The 15153-nt window shown below is 37.4% G+C and overlaps 1 protein-coding gene across 5 annotated transcripts in view; it reads right to left on the reverse strand.

Annotated features, from left to right (window-relative positions):
* BCKDHB (branched chain keto acid dehydrogenase E1 subunit beta) overlaps positions 1–15153 on the reverse strand; it is a 287088-nt gene that overhangs the window by 178703 nt on the left and 93232 nt on the right. Inside the window, exon 9 of one of the 5 annotated variants that reach the window (XM_060030312.1) lies at positions 9323–10360. The exons of the other annotated variants lie outside the window; for them this stretch is intronic. Within the exon in view, the coding sequence (XP_059886295.1) occupies positions 10346–10360 (15 nt within the window). The 3' untranslated portion in view covers positions 9323–10345. Of the gene's footprint in view, positions 1–9322; positions 10361–15153 lie in introns of those variants that run through there. 5 annotated transcript variants of the gene reach the window in all.

Raw genomic sequence — 15153 nt, forward strand, 5'->3', positions numbered from 1 at the left:
ATGTTATATCAGCAGGCATGAATACATCATTAACCTTGTTGTACATCTCCACCAGAGCTCTTGGGTGACCAGGTGCATTGTCAATGAGCAGTAATATTTTGAAGAAAATCTTTTTTTTTTTGAGCAGTATATCTGAACAGTGGGCTAAAATTACTCAGTAAACCATGTTGTCAACAGATGTGCTGTCATCCAGGCTTTATTGTTCCACTTACAGAGCACAGGCAGAGTAGATTTAGCATAATTTTTAAGGACCCTGGGATTTTCAGAATGATAAATGAGCATTGTCTTCAACTTCAAGTCACCAGCTGCACTGGCCCCTAACAAGAGAGTCAATCTCTCCTTTGAAGCTTTGAAGCCAGGTGTTGACTCCTCTCTAGCTATAAGAGCCCTTGAAGCATCTTCTTACAACAGAAGGCTGTTTTGTCTACATTGAAAATCTGTCATTTGGTGTAGCCACCTTCATTAATTTTCTCAGCTAGAGCTTCTGGGTAACTTGCTGTAGCTCCTACACCAGCACTTGCTGCTTGATCTTCCACTTTGATGTTATAGAAATAGCTTTTTTTTAAAACCTCACACACCAACCTCTGCTAGATTCAAACTTTTCTCTGCAGCTTCCCCACCTCTCTCAGCCTTCACAGAATTGAAGAGAGTTAGGGTCTTGCTCTGGAATAGGCTTTGGCTTAAAGGAATGTTGTGGCTAGTTTGATCTTCTATCCAGACCACAAAAACTTTCTCCATATCAGCAATAAGGCTGCTTTGCTTTCTTATCACTCATGTGTTTACTGGACTAGCTCTTTTAATCTCCTTCAAGAACTTCTCTTCTGCGGGGATTCCCTGGCAGTCCAGTGGTTAGGTCTCTGCGCTTTCACTGCCGAGGGCCCAGGTTTGGGGAACTAAGATCCCGCGAGTCACGCAGCCAAGGAAAAAATTTAGAAAAGAACTCCTCTGCATTCACAGCTTGGCTAACTGTTTGGCACAGGAGGGCTAGCTTTCCTGTCTCAGCTTTGGACGTGCCCTCCGCACTAAGCTACATCATTTCTAGCATTTCTGAAGTGAGAGACGTGCGACACTTCCTCTTGAACACTCAGAGGTCAGTGTAAGATTATTAATGGGCCTAATTTCAATATTGCTGTGTCTCAGGGAAGAGAGAGGCCTGAGAAGAGGGTGAGAGACAGGAAGAGCTGGTCAGTGGAGCAGTCAGGACACACACATTTGTGGATTAGGTTCACCAGCTATATGGGCTCAGGTCCTTGTGTCCCAAAACGATCACAATAATAACATCAGAGATCACTGGTCACAGACCATCAGATCAAATATAACAATAATGAAAAAGTTTGAAATACTGCAAGAATTACCAAAATGGGACAGTGAGACACAAAGTGAGCAAACGTTGCTGGAAAAATGGCACCAGGAGACTTGCTTGATGCCGGGTTGCCACAAACCTTCAATTTTTTAAAACACCATATAGTGGGAAGCACAATAACGTGAGGGATGCCTGTATAAGAGGACACGTCAAAAAGGATTAGAAATAGAAAAATATAATTATGTAGTTTAATCTTGCTCTCTCTCCAGTTCCATACAGAAGGAGAAAAACAATGCCAAACGAAATTGAAATATGATAATATGATTTACAAGGTTTATACAGTATGTAAAAATGTCATATTTTTAAAAGCATTATACAGGTGGGCAAATGTAAAAGAAAATTAGAGATGTTGCATGCTCAAATGTAGAAGCCTTTCATCAGCAAAACTCAAATGATACTTTTTAAAGTATGAAGTTAGTTAACTGTAAAATAACTACTCTAACAGGAGGCACTGTTTTACTACAAAACAGGGTTCAAGAATTGAAGACCTCTGGGAATTCCCTGGCAGTCCAGTGGTTAGGACTCCACGCTTTCACTGCCGAGGTTGTGGATTCAATCCCACATCGGGGAACTAAGATCCCACAAGCCACGCGGCACGGCCAAAAAAAAAAAAAAAAAAAAAATCCCTGTTTTGTGGAGTAAAGGGAACCCTCCTACACTGTTAGTGGGAATGTAAGTTAGTGCAGCCACTATGGAGAACAGTATGGAGGTTCCTCAGAAAACTAAAAATAGAATTCCCATAGGATCCAGCAATCCTATTCCTGGGAATATACCCAGACAAAAGGCACAAATGAACCTATCTACAAAACAGAAACAGACTCATAGACATAGAGAACATACTTGTGGTTGACAAAGGGAAGGAGGGAGGGAGAGGGATGGACTGGGAGTTTGGGGTTGGTAGATGCAAACTGTTATCTATAGAATGGATAAACAACACGATCCTACTGTATAGCACAGGGAACTATGTTCAATATCCTGGGATAAACCATAATAGAAAAGAATATAAAAAAGAATGTCTGTATGCCATAACTGAGTCACTTTGCTCTACAGCAGAGATTGCCACAACATTGTAAATCAACTATACTTCAATTAAAAAAAAAAAAAAGAATTTAAGACCTGAGATTGAACTGTAGTTCTGCCACTTATTAGCAGAAAGGCTAAGGGACGCTTCTAATCTGAGACTCAGTTTTCTCATCTCTAAAATGGGAGTGATAATTCTTAGCATATAGGACAACTGAAAGGATTAAATCAGATTACACAGAGTCCTGACAGAAAGCCCACATGAAATAAACATGGGCGAAAAAGTACTACCCCTCTCCGGAAATACATTTCTATTGCCAGTATCTTTTATACTTCCAAGTTACGTCACAAATCACAGTTATTTCATCACATCTTGAAAAATATTTATAAAATTCTGCTCAAACTCTGTTTGAAAAGCTGCATGCTGTTAAAAAAAAAAAAAAAACAAGAAAAGAAAAAAAGGGAAAGGCCCTTGAGTCCAGCGACGTGGGTGGAGCCCCAACTCTGCCCCTCATCAGCTGTGTTGGCTGGAGCAGGTTCGTCTACCTTTTCTGAACCTCAGTTTCCTCACGTGTAAAATAATGACCCTCATGCCTAATCAGAAGAACTGTCATGAATGCTAAAGGAGACATGGTAAAACACATCATTTTAACTTCTTTTATTTACCAATTACCAGACCCTATGTTAAGACTCATTATATAAACTATATAACACAAAATTAGATCAGAGATCATTTTTTATTTTAATCTTCTTCAAAACATAAGTCAGACCAAAAATTTGCCAGGTGGCAGGAGTGATACTCTCCACGTATCTTTTCCTACAGGAATTACAAGTTTCTCCTTTAACTGCTTTCACTGAATAACCGAATTATTATTACATATTACATGTCATTTTTTGCAATTCAATATGATCATTCAAGAAAAACTGACTGCAGATCTTTTACATACTAGACACTCTTCAAGACCCTTAGGGATACAGCAACAAGCAAAATACAGAAAACTCCCTGCCCTCATGGAACTCAGAGTAATTGGCCAAAGGCCATCACACAGGGAGATAAATATATTAGTCACGTCCCAAATATAGCATCCAACAACCTAGAACTTGTTCTTTTCAGTACAACAACTAACTAGTTGTGGTCACAACAAAGAAAATCCAACAGGAACAAGAACTCAGAAGGTGGAACTAAGTTCCAAATTGTCAGCCTCTCTATTTTGGAACAGAACAACCATTCTCATCAGACAAGATGACCTTGCCCTGCCTGCCTGCTTTCTCGGTGAGGTCAACCTACATCCAGAATAATTCCAAACTAAAAGCTGAGAATATGTGTATTACTCTTAAAGGAAAGCATTTAATTTTACCACAGATAATATTAAGTCTAAGAAAGATTTTTGAATCATTTCCTTAGTAGGTTTTTGATATTAGAAGCTGCTTATACTCACAAAAGAAATACATGTAATTTTTAGCATATAACTTAAAACAACCTTATAGTCTACCAACAGAAAAATATAAACGCTCTCAGTGATTAAACGCATGTTAATTAAATCAGTAATAACCTTAAACCTAAATAGCCTTGCACTGCTGGGGAGACATATAATTTTCATCTGGCCATATTCTTTGATTACATGTTTTCACTAAAAGCTTATTTAGAGACTGAAAGTGAAGAGCAGAGAAAGATTCCTAATTTGTTTTCAATCGAATAGATCATAGTTGTTCTAATATATACTTTATAGAAACCACTTGGGTTGCATGATAATATATGCTCTAGAATAAAAGTACTGTCATACTACTTATGTAGAACGATAACATAAAATATGCTTAATTTACAATGACGGAGCCAGGCCCCACTATGAAAACCTGGTGCTATTAACTGTGAAATTTGGTTTAAGAGGGGCCTCTAGTGGTGATGGAAGGTACTAGCTCCCCTTCCCACCCACCCCCAACCCCACCCTTGGTAACGTCCTGTTCTCATTCATTCTCATATTCTCCCCTCTCCCTCACAAATGTAAAGCCTCAAGCAAAATAGCTAGTATTCAATCACCAAACTACTCAATCAAGTCCAAGAAATCAACTAAAAAGATGTACATAACGGGCAGTACTGCACCGTTGTGGATTCTCTAAGGGCAAATTCTCCAACTTTCCCATAAAACCAATTTAGAGCCATTCAGTGCAGAGTATAGACCTTAACATTACCTTGCTCGTGTTAGCCGTCTTAATAAAAATGAAATCTATGGTAGTCTAAACCAACCTCGTGATGATGAAAACAAACTTAAACACAGAATTAAGTAAGAATTAAAGTCATAAAATATAAGACATACATTTTATGTCTATCTTCAGTGGGACCATGGATCTTCTAAACGTTTTGCACTATTCAGTTACACTAATTAACGCCAGGTGCAAATACAAAGACTAAGCAAACTTGGTTTTTTATATATAAATTACTCATGTCCAGGTGACCAACATTTAACTCCTTTCAGTTTCACTCGTACAATATCCCTTTCCTTTATTATGGAAGGACCCTCTGCTCCCAAAACCTCTCCACACCCACTCCTCCCTGCCAGCCTTCCTACTGCCTTACCTTAATGAAGGGTCCCAGTGAAGTCTTTTGAAGTAAGAATGGAAACAGTTAGGGTGAAAAGGTAGGAGGAAAGGATGGTAAATCTAGGGACCCTGAGCCCTCCCTCCTAACTATGGTCCCTGCCTCGTGCCCCAGCTGAATTACTTCTAGCTTCTGTCTCACATTGTAGTAACACTGAGGCCCTGCCCTGCTCCCATGATAGCCTAACCCCCAAATACTCTGAGACTACAACTGCCTCAATATGTAGCCTAAGAACAACCATTTGTATCTCTGGGCACATCATCATCTTTTGCTACGTAATTTAGGTTTAAAAGAGAAAGGAGGGGGCTTCCCTGGTGGTGCACTGGTTCAGAGTCCGCCTGCCGATGCAGGGGATGCGGGTTCGTGCCCCGGTCCGGGAAGATCCCCCATGCCGCAGAGTGGCTGGGGCCGTGAGCCATGGCCGCTAAGCCTGCGCGTCCGGAGCCTGTGCTCCACAATGGAAGAGGCCACAACAGTGAAAGGCCCGCGTACTGCAAGAAAAAAAGAGAGAGAAAGGAGGGGTGAAAGCAGAAGAGAGAGAGGTGGAGAGAAGAGTGGAAGGGGTAGAGAAGAAGATTCTTTTATATCAGGTCCTAACTTTGTTAAAAAAAATTTTTTTTAATTTAAAAAAAAAGAACACCTCCCAAATAGATTATACTCAAAAAATTAGGTTATACTTGGGGGTGAGGGGAAGGCTTTGAGACACTTCCTTGTACCACAGTGCGTTTGAACAGAGAAAACTCCTGATCAGAAGCACTGCCTAAGAGCTGTGCTGGATGCAGAAGTCACAGGTCACTCCTGGGACCAGCAGGAAGGCCAAAGGGAACAGGCCCAGAATGACCTCTTCCAGCTCTAAATTCCATGACCATGACCCACCTGCAATGCAGACAAGGAAATGAGAAGAGAAGGCTTCTGGAAGAGCCCAAATTGATATCATAAGGTTTGAAGAGTGAAGCATGTGTTCTCAATTCATGAGAAAACTTTACAGGCCTTCCCTGGCCAATGTACATGTCTCTGTTACAAAGTCTGGTCATCTGGATCCCATGCACAGCTGCTGATAATGCGACAGCAAAAAATAGGATAAAAGAAAACAAATTTAAAAACCATAAAAATTAAGCACAAAAACATATCAATGAAATAAATAGCTAAATACCTCAATAAATGTAAATATCAATATAGTATGACATCCAAGTTAAACTGGACTAAGTTTTTGTTTTGTTTTCGTTTTCAGCTTTAATATTTTTTTAATTGAAGTATAGTTGATTTACAATGTTGTGTTAATTTCTGCTGTACAGCAAAGTGATTCAGTTATACATATATACATTCTTTTTTTATATTCTTTTCCATTATAGTTTATTACAGGGTATTGAATACAGTTCCCTGTGCTATACAGTAGGACCTTGTTGTTTATCCATTCTATATATACTAGCTTGCATCTGCTGACCCCAAACTCCCACTCCATCCCTCCCCCACTCCCTCCCCCTTGGCAACCACCAGTCTGTTCTCTATTGCACTAAGCTATTTTTAAAAGATGAAATTATATACATTATATTTTCCTTGAGAAAATATACGTGAAAAAGCTTTAGAAATTTTGACATCCAAAAGGTTAAGAAGTTTTAAAAATGGCTACACAGAATAGTTTTCATCTATGTAGAAAAATAAATTACCGTAAGGACTCATTTCTCGGAAACTACAGACGGCTGACGTTTACTGTAGTCAATTTCACTTTGACTTTTAGAATAGGTATATTGGTCCTATTTTAATAGAATTCAAATGAGTAATTTCTGTACACCATCAGGAAAAAAATTTATTAAAAAAATAAAACACAAGGTCAAACTAAAACTTAAGACTTAAAAAAATGTTTCAACTTAGAATAAATTTGTGGATTTATTCATAGAGCAATACTCAGAAGGGTCACTTTTGAACTTTCGTATAAAGCATCAAGAGTAAGAAAAAGGCACCAAATTCAAAACATTTCAATATTACAACCATTTTCACAGCATATTGTCAAACTTTCTCTTGCTGATATTCCTAAAAATTTTTCAACAAATTTTTATCGAACACCAAGCCTCCAGCTAGGCATTGTTTCAGGGACTAAGAATTCAACAGATAAAATCCCTGCCCTCACAAAATTTACCTTCTAATGGGGGAAGATCAACAATACAAAAATTACATAATATGTTAGATCGTGTTCATCTTTTTAGAGAAAAAGAAAGACGAGGTGAAAAGGAGTCTTGGCAGGAAGGATGGGACTCAGTATTTATTATATAAGCTGGTCAGGGGAAGCCTTCAGGAGAAAATGATATTTGAGTAGTGACCTAACAGAATCACTTGGTTGAGAGTCAGCCAGGAGCATTTCCTGAAGGCTGGATGGGCAGAGGGGTGTGGAATGTGGTGACATCAGGTGAATGCCTGTAGACCTTGGTTAGAAATTTGACTTTTCCACCGAGTTGAATGGGAAGCCATCAAGGCCTTTTGAGACTAGAAGGGATATTATATGACTCATGTTTCAAAGGATCATCTCTGCCTATGGCAAGGATAGGACAGAGCAGAGACAGTGGTTAGGAGGCTACAGCCAAAACCCAGGTGAGAAAGGCTAGTGGTTTGGACCAGGATCAAGGGTAATAGCAGTAGAAGTGGTGGTCAAATTTTGGACATATTGTGTAGACAAAGCCAGGAGGATCTGCTTTGGAATTGAATGTGGGAAAGCAGAGCAGGAGAGAGAGAGAAATCAAAGCCGCCAGGATGTAAAGGCAAAGGGCAAAGCCTTACTTATTTCAATAATTAGCATAATTTAATCTTCAATTAAAGTGTAAGAACGTCAAAATTAGGTGCCAATTTTCTCTTCTCTATCACCCACACCTTGAAAATGGTCCTTTCTTTCTTTTTTGCAGTGTTGAACGTAGCGTTCTAAGTTGAATGACAATATGATTCTTGAAATCTCGAGTTTCCTGCAAAGCCTGTCATTCTCTTGCCAAAATCAAGTTTTGTTTTGTTTTTTGTGGGCAGCTTCTCTGAATTTCCACTCATTAAAAAAGAATCTTCATCTCAAGCTGGACAGCAGCTCAAGGACTGTGCCTGGCCACTGCTTTGTAGCTTGCAGTTCACTTCTAAATGCATTTTGAATGTGGTCTGTATCTCAGCAGGAAAGACCGTTCAAACCCACAACACTTAACCACTGTTCTTACCCCTGGGAAGGCTTGGGAAGAGCAGCTCTACCGCTCTTGGGATGAGAGGTCCTGCTTCTCATCAGTGTGACAGCTGAGCTTTGTTAGGACAGCCCTGAATAACAAAAGAAACTCCCCCCCTGGCCAGAGCTCACCAAGGCTCTCCCTGAGTCTACAGAAAGGTCCATTACAATACAAATTCAAGAAACTAATCAATGGGAACACAATGCTTTTATTATTTCATTCTTTTCTTTTTTTACTTTCTGTTGAAGATTAACATACACAAAAAAGCACACAAAATGAGTGTTCTGTTCAGTTTTCAAAAATTGAACCTGTATAACCAGCACTCAGAACAAGAAACTGTTACCAGCATCCCATACCCTTCAGGCCCCCTTCCAATTTATTAACCACCATATGACAATCACCTGACTCCTAACACCATAGATGAGTTTTGTCTATCTTTGTACGTTATATAAATAGAATCACACAGTATGTACTCGTTCGGGCCTAGCCTTTTTAAGTCACATTGTTTGTGAGGTGAATACACAGTGTTCCATTCAATTTGTAAGTCATTTATTGTCATTGCCGAAAATATCCTATTATGTTTCATCCTCTGGCTGGTGTACATTTAGGTAGTTTGCAGTGTGAGGCTATTAGAAATAGTGCTTCTACGAACATTCTTGAACTTATCTTTTGTACATTTCTGTTGGGCATATACACAGGAGTGGATTGCTGGGTCATAGGATTCAGCCAGATAATGCCAAACAATTTTTTTTAATGGTTGTACCAATCTATATTCCCAATGGTAGTATATGAGAGATGGATTGTTCCACATCCTTGGCAACACTTGGTTCTGAGGGATATTTTTCATTTTAGCCAGAATGCTGTGTCTTTAGTGGTATCTCATTGTGGGTTTTTTTTTTTTTTGCATGTCCTGATGTCTAAAGAAATTGAATAATTTGCCATATGTTTACCAGCCATTTGGATATATTCTTTCATGAAGTGCCTTTTCAGGACTTTTGCCCATATTTCTATTGGATGTCTGTTTTTTCCTTTTGATTGTAACAGTACTTTATATTTCTGAATATAAATTTCCATGAGTTTCTCCACATGTGTCGATTTAGTCTCTTACTGAGGCGTTTTGTTGAGTAAATTCTTAATTTTAATGAAGTCCAGTTTTATCAGCCTTTTTTTAAATGTTAATATTTCTGAGTTTTTGTTTTGTTTTTTCTAATTAAGAAATCTTTGACTGCACAGGATCATAAAGATATTCACCTATTCTCCTAAGAGCTTTTTCATTTTCTCTCTCACAATTAGATCTGCAATTCTCCTGGAACTGACATGTGTTTTACGGGTTACCATTATTTTCTGTGGTACCCAACTAAAACAGCATCATTTATGGAAAAGTCCATCTTGTCGTCTCTGAATTGCAAAGTCACCTTTGTCCTGAATCAAATGACCAACAGATATATTTCTGTACTTTTTATTCTGCTCCATTGGTCTATATGTCCATCTTTATACCAATACAATGTTCTAATTCCTACAGCCCTGTGACACATCTTGCCTATAACACATTTGATAATTAAGTCCTCTAGCTTTATTCATCTTCAAGACTGTAAGGCCAAGAAGAGCCAAGGCAATCAATTAACATGGTATGTGCTTCTATTTGTTTGGATCTTCTTTAATTTCTCTAAATATTTTGTTATTTTTCTGAATAAAGTTTTTCAACACACATCACTCCATTTCTTCCTAGGTGTATGATTTTGGATGCTTTTTAAAATATTATTAATATTAATTAATATTAATATAAAATTAATTAATATTAATTAAAAATTAATTCTGAATTAATAATATTTCAAATTAATTTCAAATAGTATTTTCATTATTATCAATTTCAATTATTATCAATTTCTGGGGCTGGTATATAAAAATACAGTTGATTATTGTATATTGACCTTGTTTCCAGGGGCCTTGGTAAGCTCATTTAATTCTAATAATCTGCCTGTAGATTTTACTGATCTTTCTTATATACACGTCATGCTATCTACGGATAAGTTTTATTTCTTCCTTTTGAATCCATATGATTGTCATGCCTCTTGCCTTTAAGTATGAGCATCCTGGGGACTTCCCTGGTGGTCCAGTGGTTAAGACTCCGCACTTCCAAGGCAGGGGGCAGGGGTTCCATCCCCGGTTGGGGAACTAAGATCCCACATGCTGCGCAGCACAGCCCAAAAAATTTAAAAAAAACAAAAGAAGTATAAGCATCCTGTTGCAGTCCTGATCTCAAGGGGAAAACTGTCAAAATTTCACTGGGAAATATTTCAGCCACAGGCTTTCTGTAGCTACTCAGAACTACAAGATAACCTATTCTTTATCAGATTAAATCTTGTTTATAAAACAAGATAAAGGTACTCTTTATCAAGTTAATAGAATTCCCTTTCATTTCTAGGTTGCTAAGAAATTTTAACCATGAATGGATATTGACTTTTAACAAACGATTTTATTAAAATAATAAGATTGCTTTTGCCATTTTCTATTCAAGTGAGGAATTGTAGCAACCCCTTTGTGAATGTTTGTGATCATCGAACACCCCTTGCATATTTGGAATAAACCCTCATGTTGGCCTTTTCATATTGCTGGGTTTGACTTTCCAATATTTTGTTTCTGATTCTCTCATCTTTGTTCATAAGAAAAATGTGTCTATAATTTTGCTTTATGTACAATCCTAAACAGGTATGATATGAAGATTATGCTATATAAAAAGATATAAAAAGAATTTTATATATATAAAATATAAAAAGAATTTAGAAGTTTTCCCTCTGGTTCTATTGTCTGTGAAAGTTTGCTTAAGAATTGTGTTTTACAACATTGTAAATCAACTATACTTCAATCAAAAAACAAAAACAAAGAAAACCGTGTTTAAAGAATTCATTAGTAAAGCCATATGGGCCTAGGGCTTGCCCCATATATGCTTGATAAAAATGGATTAAATTTCTTTGATCCCTGACTATTCTGGTTTCCTAATTCCTCTTTTATTAATTTTGAAAAATTTGTATTTTCCCAGGAATTTGTCCATTTCACCCAAAACTTATTTGTAAAATTATTCATAATACCCTCTTATTACCTTTCTAATGTCTGTAGACTCTGCTGTGATTTCCCCTTCTTTAGGGGGATATTTGCCATTTGTGTTTGACCTATTTTTTTCATTAGTCTTGTTAAACATTTACCAACTGTATTACTCAAATAGTCTTGTTAAAAGGTTATCAAGGGGCTTCCCTGGTGGCGCAGTGGTTGAGAGTCCACCTGACGATGCAGGGGACATGGGTTCGTGCCCCAGTCCAGGAAGATCCCACATGCCGCGGAGCGGCTGGGCCTGTGAGCCATGGTCGCTGAGCCTGCGCATCCGGAGCCTGCGTGTCTGGAGCCTGTGCTCCGCAACAGGAGAGGCCACAACAGTGAGAGGCCCGCGTACCACAAAAAAAAAAAAAAAGTTTATCAAGTATGTTAATCTTTTCAAAGATCTAAAATTTACTTTATTAAATACCTCTATTGTATATTTTCTGTTTCACTGATTTCCACTCTTTGTTACTTCATTTCTTTTATTTTTCTCTAGGTTTGATCTTCTGTCTGGAGATGGAAACTCAGATTAATTTTTTTATTATTTTTGTTTCCTAAATAAACATATTTACAGCTATAAAGTTCCCTCTAAGCATGACTTTAGCTAAATCCTTACACTTTTTTTTTTAATCCTTACACTTTTGATAGGTAGTATCTTCATAACTAGTCAGTTCAGTATCTTCTCTAATTTCTGTTGTAATTTCTTTTACAACCCATGGTTATTTAAACACAAATTATTTGATTTGTAGGAAACTGGGGCTTTTCTGGTTGTCTTTTTTTTTTTTTCCTCAATTTCTAACTGAACTTTACTGTTGTCAGAGAACACTCTCTAAATGATTTCAAACTCCGAAATTTGTTAAGGTTATATTTATGTCCAGCATCTGGTCAATTTTGACAAATGTTCTATATTCAAATGAAAAGAATGATTTCTTGAATAGTTGGGTGTACAATCAGCACAAGTTTACTAACTCTTCAGATGTTGTCTTCTTGCTTGATCAGTCTTTGAGAGGGGTGTCAAAGTCTCCCACTCTGATTGTGGATATGTGTATCTCCTTTAAGTTTTGTGTTTTGCTTGTTTTGCTTTATGCATTTTGAAGATATGCTATTAAGGACATACAGATTTAAGATTGTGACATCTTCATGACAGACTAATCCCTTCAGCATTATGAAATGTTTCTCTTTATTTCTAGTAATGCCCCTTGCCTTAAAGCTGTATTTGAAATTACTGATAGTATAACTACACCAACTTTATTTTTCCACCCTAACTTTTCCGTGTCCTTATATTTAAAGTATGTCTCTTTTAATCTGCATGTTTGTCAGTATCATTTTTTTAATGAAGTCTGACAATCTTAGGCTTTTACTAGGATTATTTAATTAATCTGTATTCAATCTAATTACATATATACTTGGATTTTTATCTGTCATCTCACTATCTGTTTTCTATTGACACACCTGTTTTTTGTACATACTTTTCTTTCTTTCTTTTGGCCTAACCAAATATTTCTATTAATCTACAGTTCCCTTTTTAACTTGCTAGATATATACTTTCACTATTATTTCAGTTGTCACTCTAGAGATTACAACATGCATCCTTGACTTATTATAATCTAATACAAACTTTACACTAACAATCCTAGAACAACAGAATGTTTTAACTCCATGTAAGCCTATCCTGACTTTCTCCTAGGATCATTTTCCCCTCTGCCTAAAGAATTCCCTTGTAGTATTTCTTTTAGTGAAAATCCACTGGTGGCAAATTCTCTCAATTTCCATTTGCCTAAAGTATTTACTTCACTTTAATTTTAAAAGGATGCTTTCTCTGGGTATAGAATTCTAGGTTGGCATCTCTGGCAATTTAAGATGCCATTCCATTGTGTACGTAGGTGTGGTTTTCTTTGAATATATCCTTCTTAGAGGTCCACAAAGCATTCTGAATATATGAGTTGGTTCTGAAAATTTCATGAGAAATATTTTTAGATATTGTTTCTGACCAATTCATTCTTTCTCCTCCTTCTATATTCAAATTGTATATAGGACAGATCCTTTGACCAGATCCCAAATGTTTTTCATGCTCTTTTCTGTTTTAGTCTATTTTTTTCTTCCCTGTGCTTCAGTTTGGACATATTAACTTGCCTTCTAGTTCATTAATCATATCATCTACTAAGGCTAATATGTTTTTAAAAACATCCATTGAGTTATTATCAAAAAAATTTTTGCTTCCACAATGTTTGATACACACACACACACACACACACACACACACACACTCTCTCTCTCTCTCTCTCCCTCTCTCTCTCTCTCCAATTCTCTAGAATAATTCTCCACCTTCTTACCACTTTTGTCCCTTTTTTCTCTATGTTCCTAAACATTATAATCTTAAAGTCCTTGTCTGCTAACTCCGATATCTGGATCACCTGAGTTTCTGCTTTCATTGGTTTGTTTTCTCTTGTTTTTGGTCAAATGGTCCTGTCTCTTTATATACTTAGTAATGTTTTTACTAAAAGCTGATTGATGAGAGGTTCCACATGATGAGAGGATGCCTCCTTGCTCTGCTGGGTGGATAGAGCAGAGAAGGTAAATTACATTAATTCAGTAAGGAACTGAGAGGGGTAGAGGCTGCATGTGGGTTTGGGAAGATGCAATCTATTCTGATTTGCCTCTAATCAAAGACCTGACTCCACAGCTCTCAACTGAGAGTATGATTGGGCTTTGTCACTTCAGCCTCAAGTGATGGCTTGGCTTTTCAAATATGTTCTGCTTAGCTCCCATCATACACAGCTTTAGAATTTGGCAAATATTGATATTTTGAGAGAGAGAGAGAAACCAACTGTGTGTTTAAGACCCTTCAAGTTTCCAATTCTGTGCTTCCAGCCCCATGAAACCAGGGTTCTATACACCTGGATTCTCAGCTTCTTGTGGAGACTCACTGGTGTCCCCAAGCAAAGAGTAGCTGCAGGTAAGTGTAAATTTACCACTCATTTCAGGCCTTTCCACTCTCATCACTGGTGTTCTTAAGCCATTCCACCCCTGCCCACACCCCCAGGCCCCAGGGTAGGTCTCTGCCTCCTAAGCACCTCAAAACTCGAGAATTTCTGTTCTACTTTCCAGTGGCTTCCAGCTAGCTTAGGTCTTTAATATCGGGTTCAGAACTGAGTAGATAAACTGACTACGGGTTTTAGGCCCACTCAGGTCTCCAATTTTGTAGCTCCCCTGAGCAATGATCAAAAACCCTGCTGCTTGGATGGACATGGATGGTATTATGCTTAGTGAAATAAATCAGATAGAGAAAGACAAATACTGTATGGTATCACTTACATGTGGAATCTAGAAAATACAACAAACTAGTGAATATAACAAAAAAGAAACAGATTCACAGATATAGAGAACAAACTAGTGGTTACCAACGGGGAGAGGGAAGGAGGGAAGGGCAAGATAGGGGTGAAGGATTAAGAAGTACAAACTACTATGTATAAAATAAATAAACTACAAGGATACATTGTACAGCACAGGGAATATAGCCAATATTTTATAACTTTAAATGGTATATGAACAATAAAAATTTTGAATCACTGTGTTGTATACCTGCAACTAATATAATATTGTAAATCAACTATACCTCAATAAAAAAATAATTGGAATAAAAACCACTGCTGCTCTCTCTGTCCCCAAGCAACTGTTCAGGTTTATAACTTTCAAACAATGCTTCAAAGCTTAAGCAAAAGTATGACTATATTCCACAGTCCTTTTACTATGCACAATATGCTAATGCATATGTTAAATAAATTATTTTTACCTTTTTTTTTTTAAGAAGATGTTGGGGGTAGGAGTTTATTAATTAATTTATGCTGTGTTGGGTCTTCGTTTCTGTGTGAGGGCTTTCTCTAGTTGTG

This window comes from Delphinus delphis, chromosome 14 (assembly GCF_949987515.2).
Source record: "Delphinus delphis chromosome 14, mDelDel1.2, whole genome shotgun sequence".
NCBI classification, from domain to species: Eukaryota; Metazoa; Chordata; class Mammalia; order Artiodactyla; family Delphinidae; genus Delphinus; species Delphinus delphis.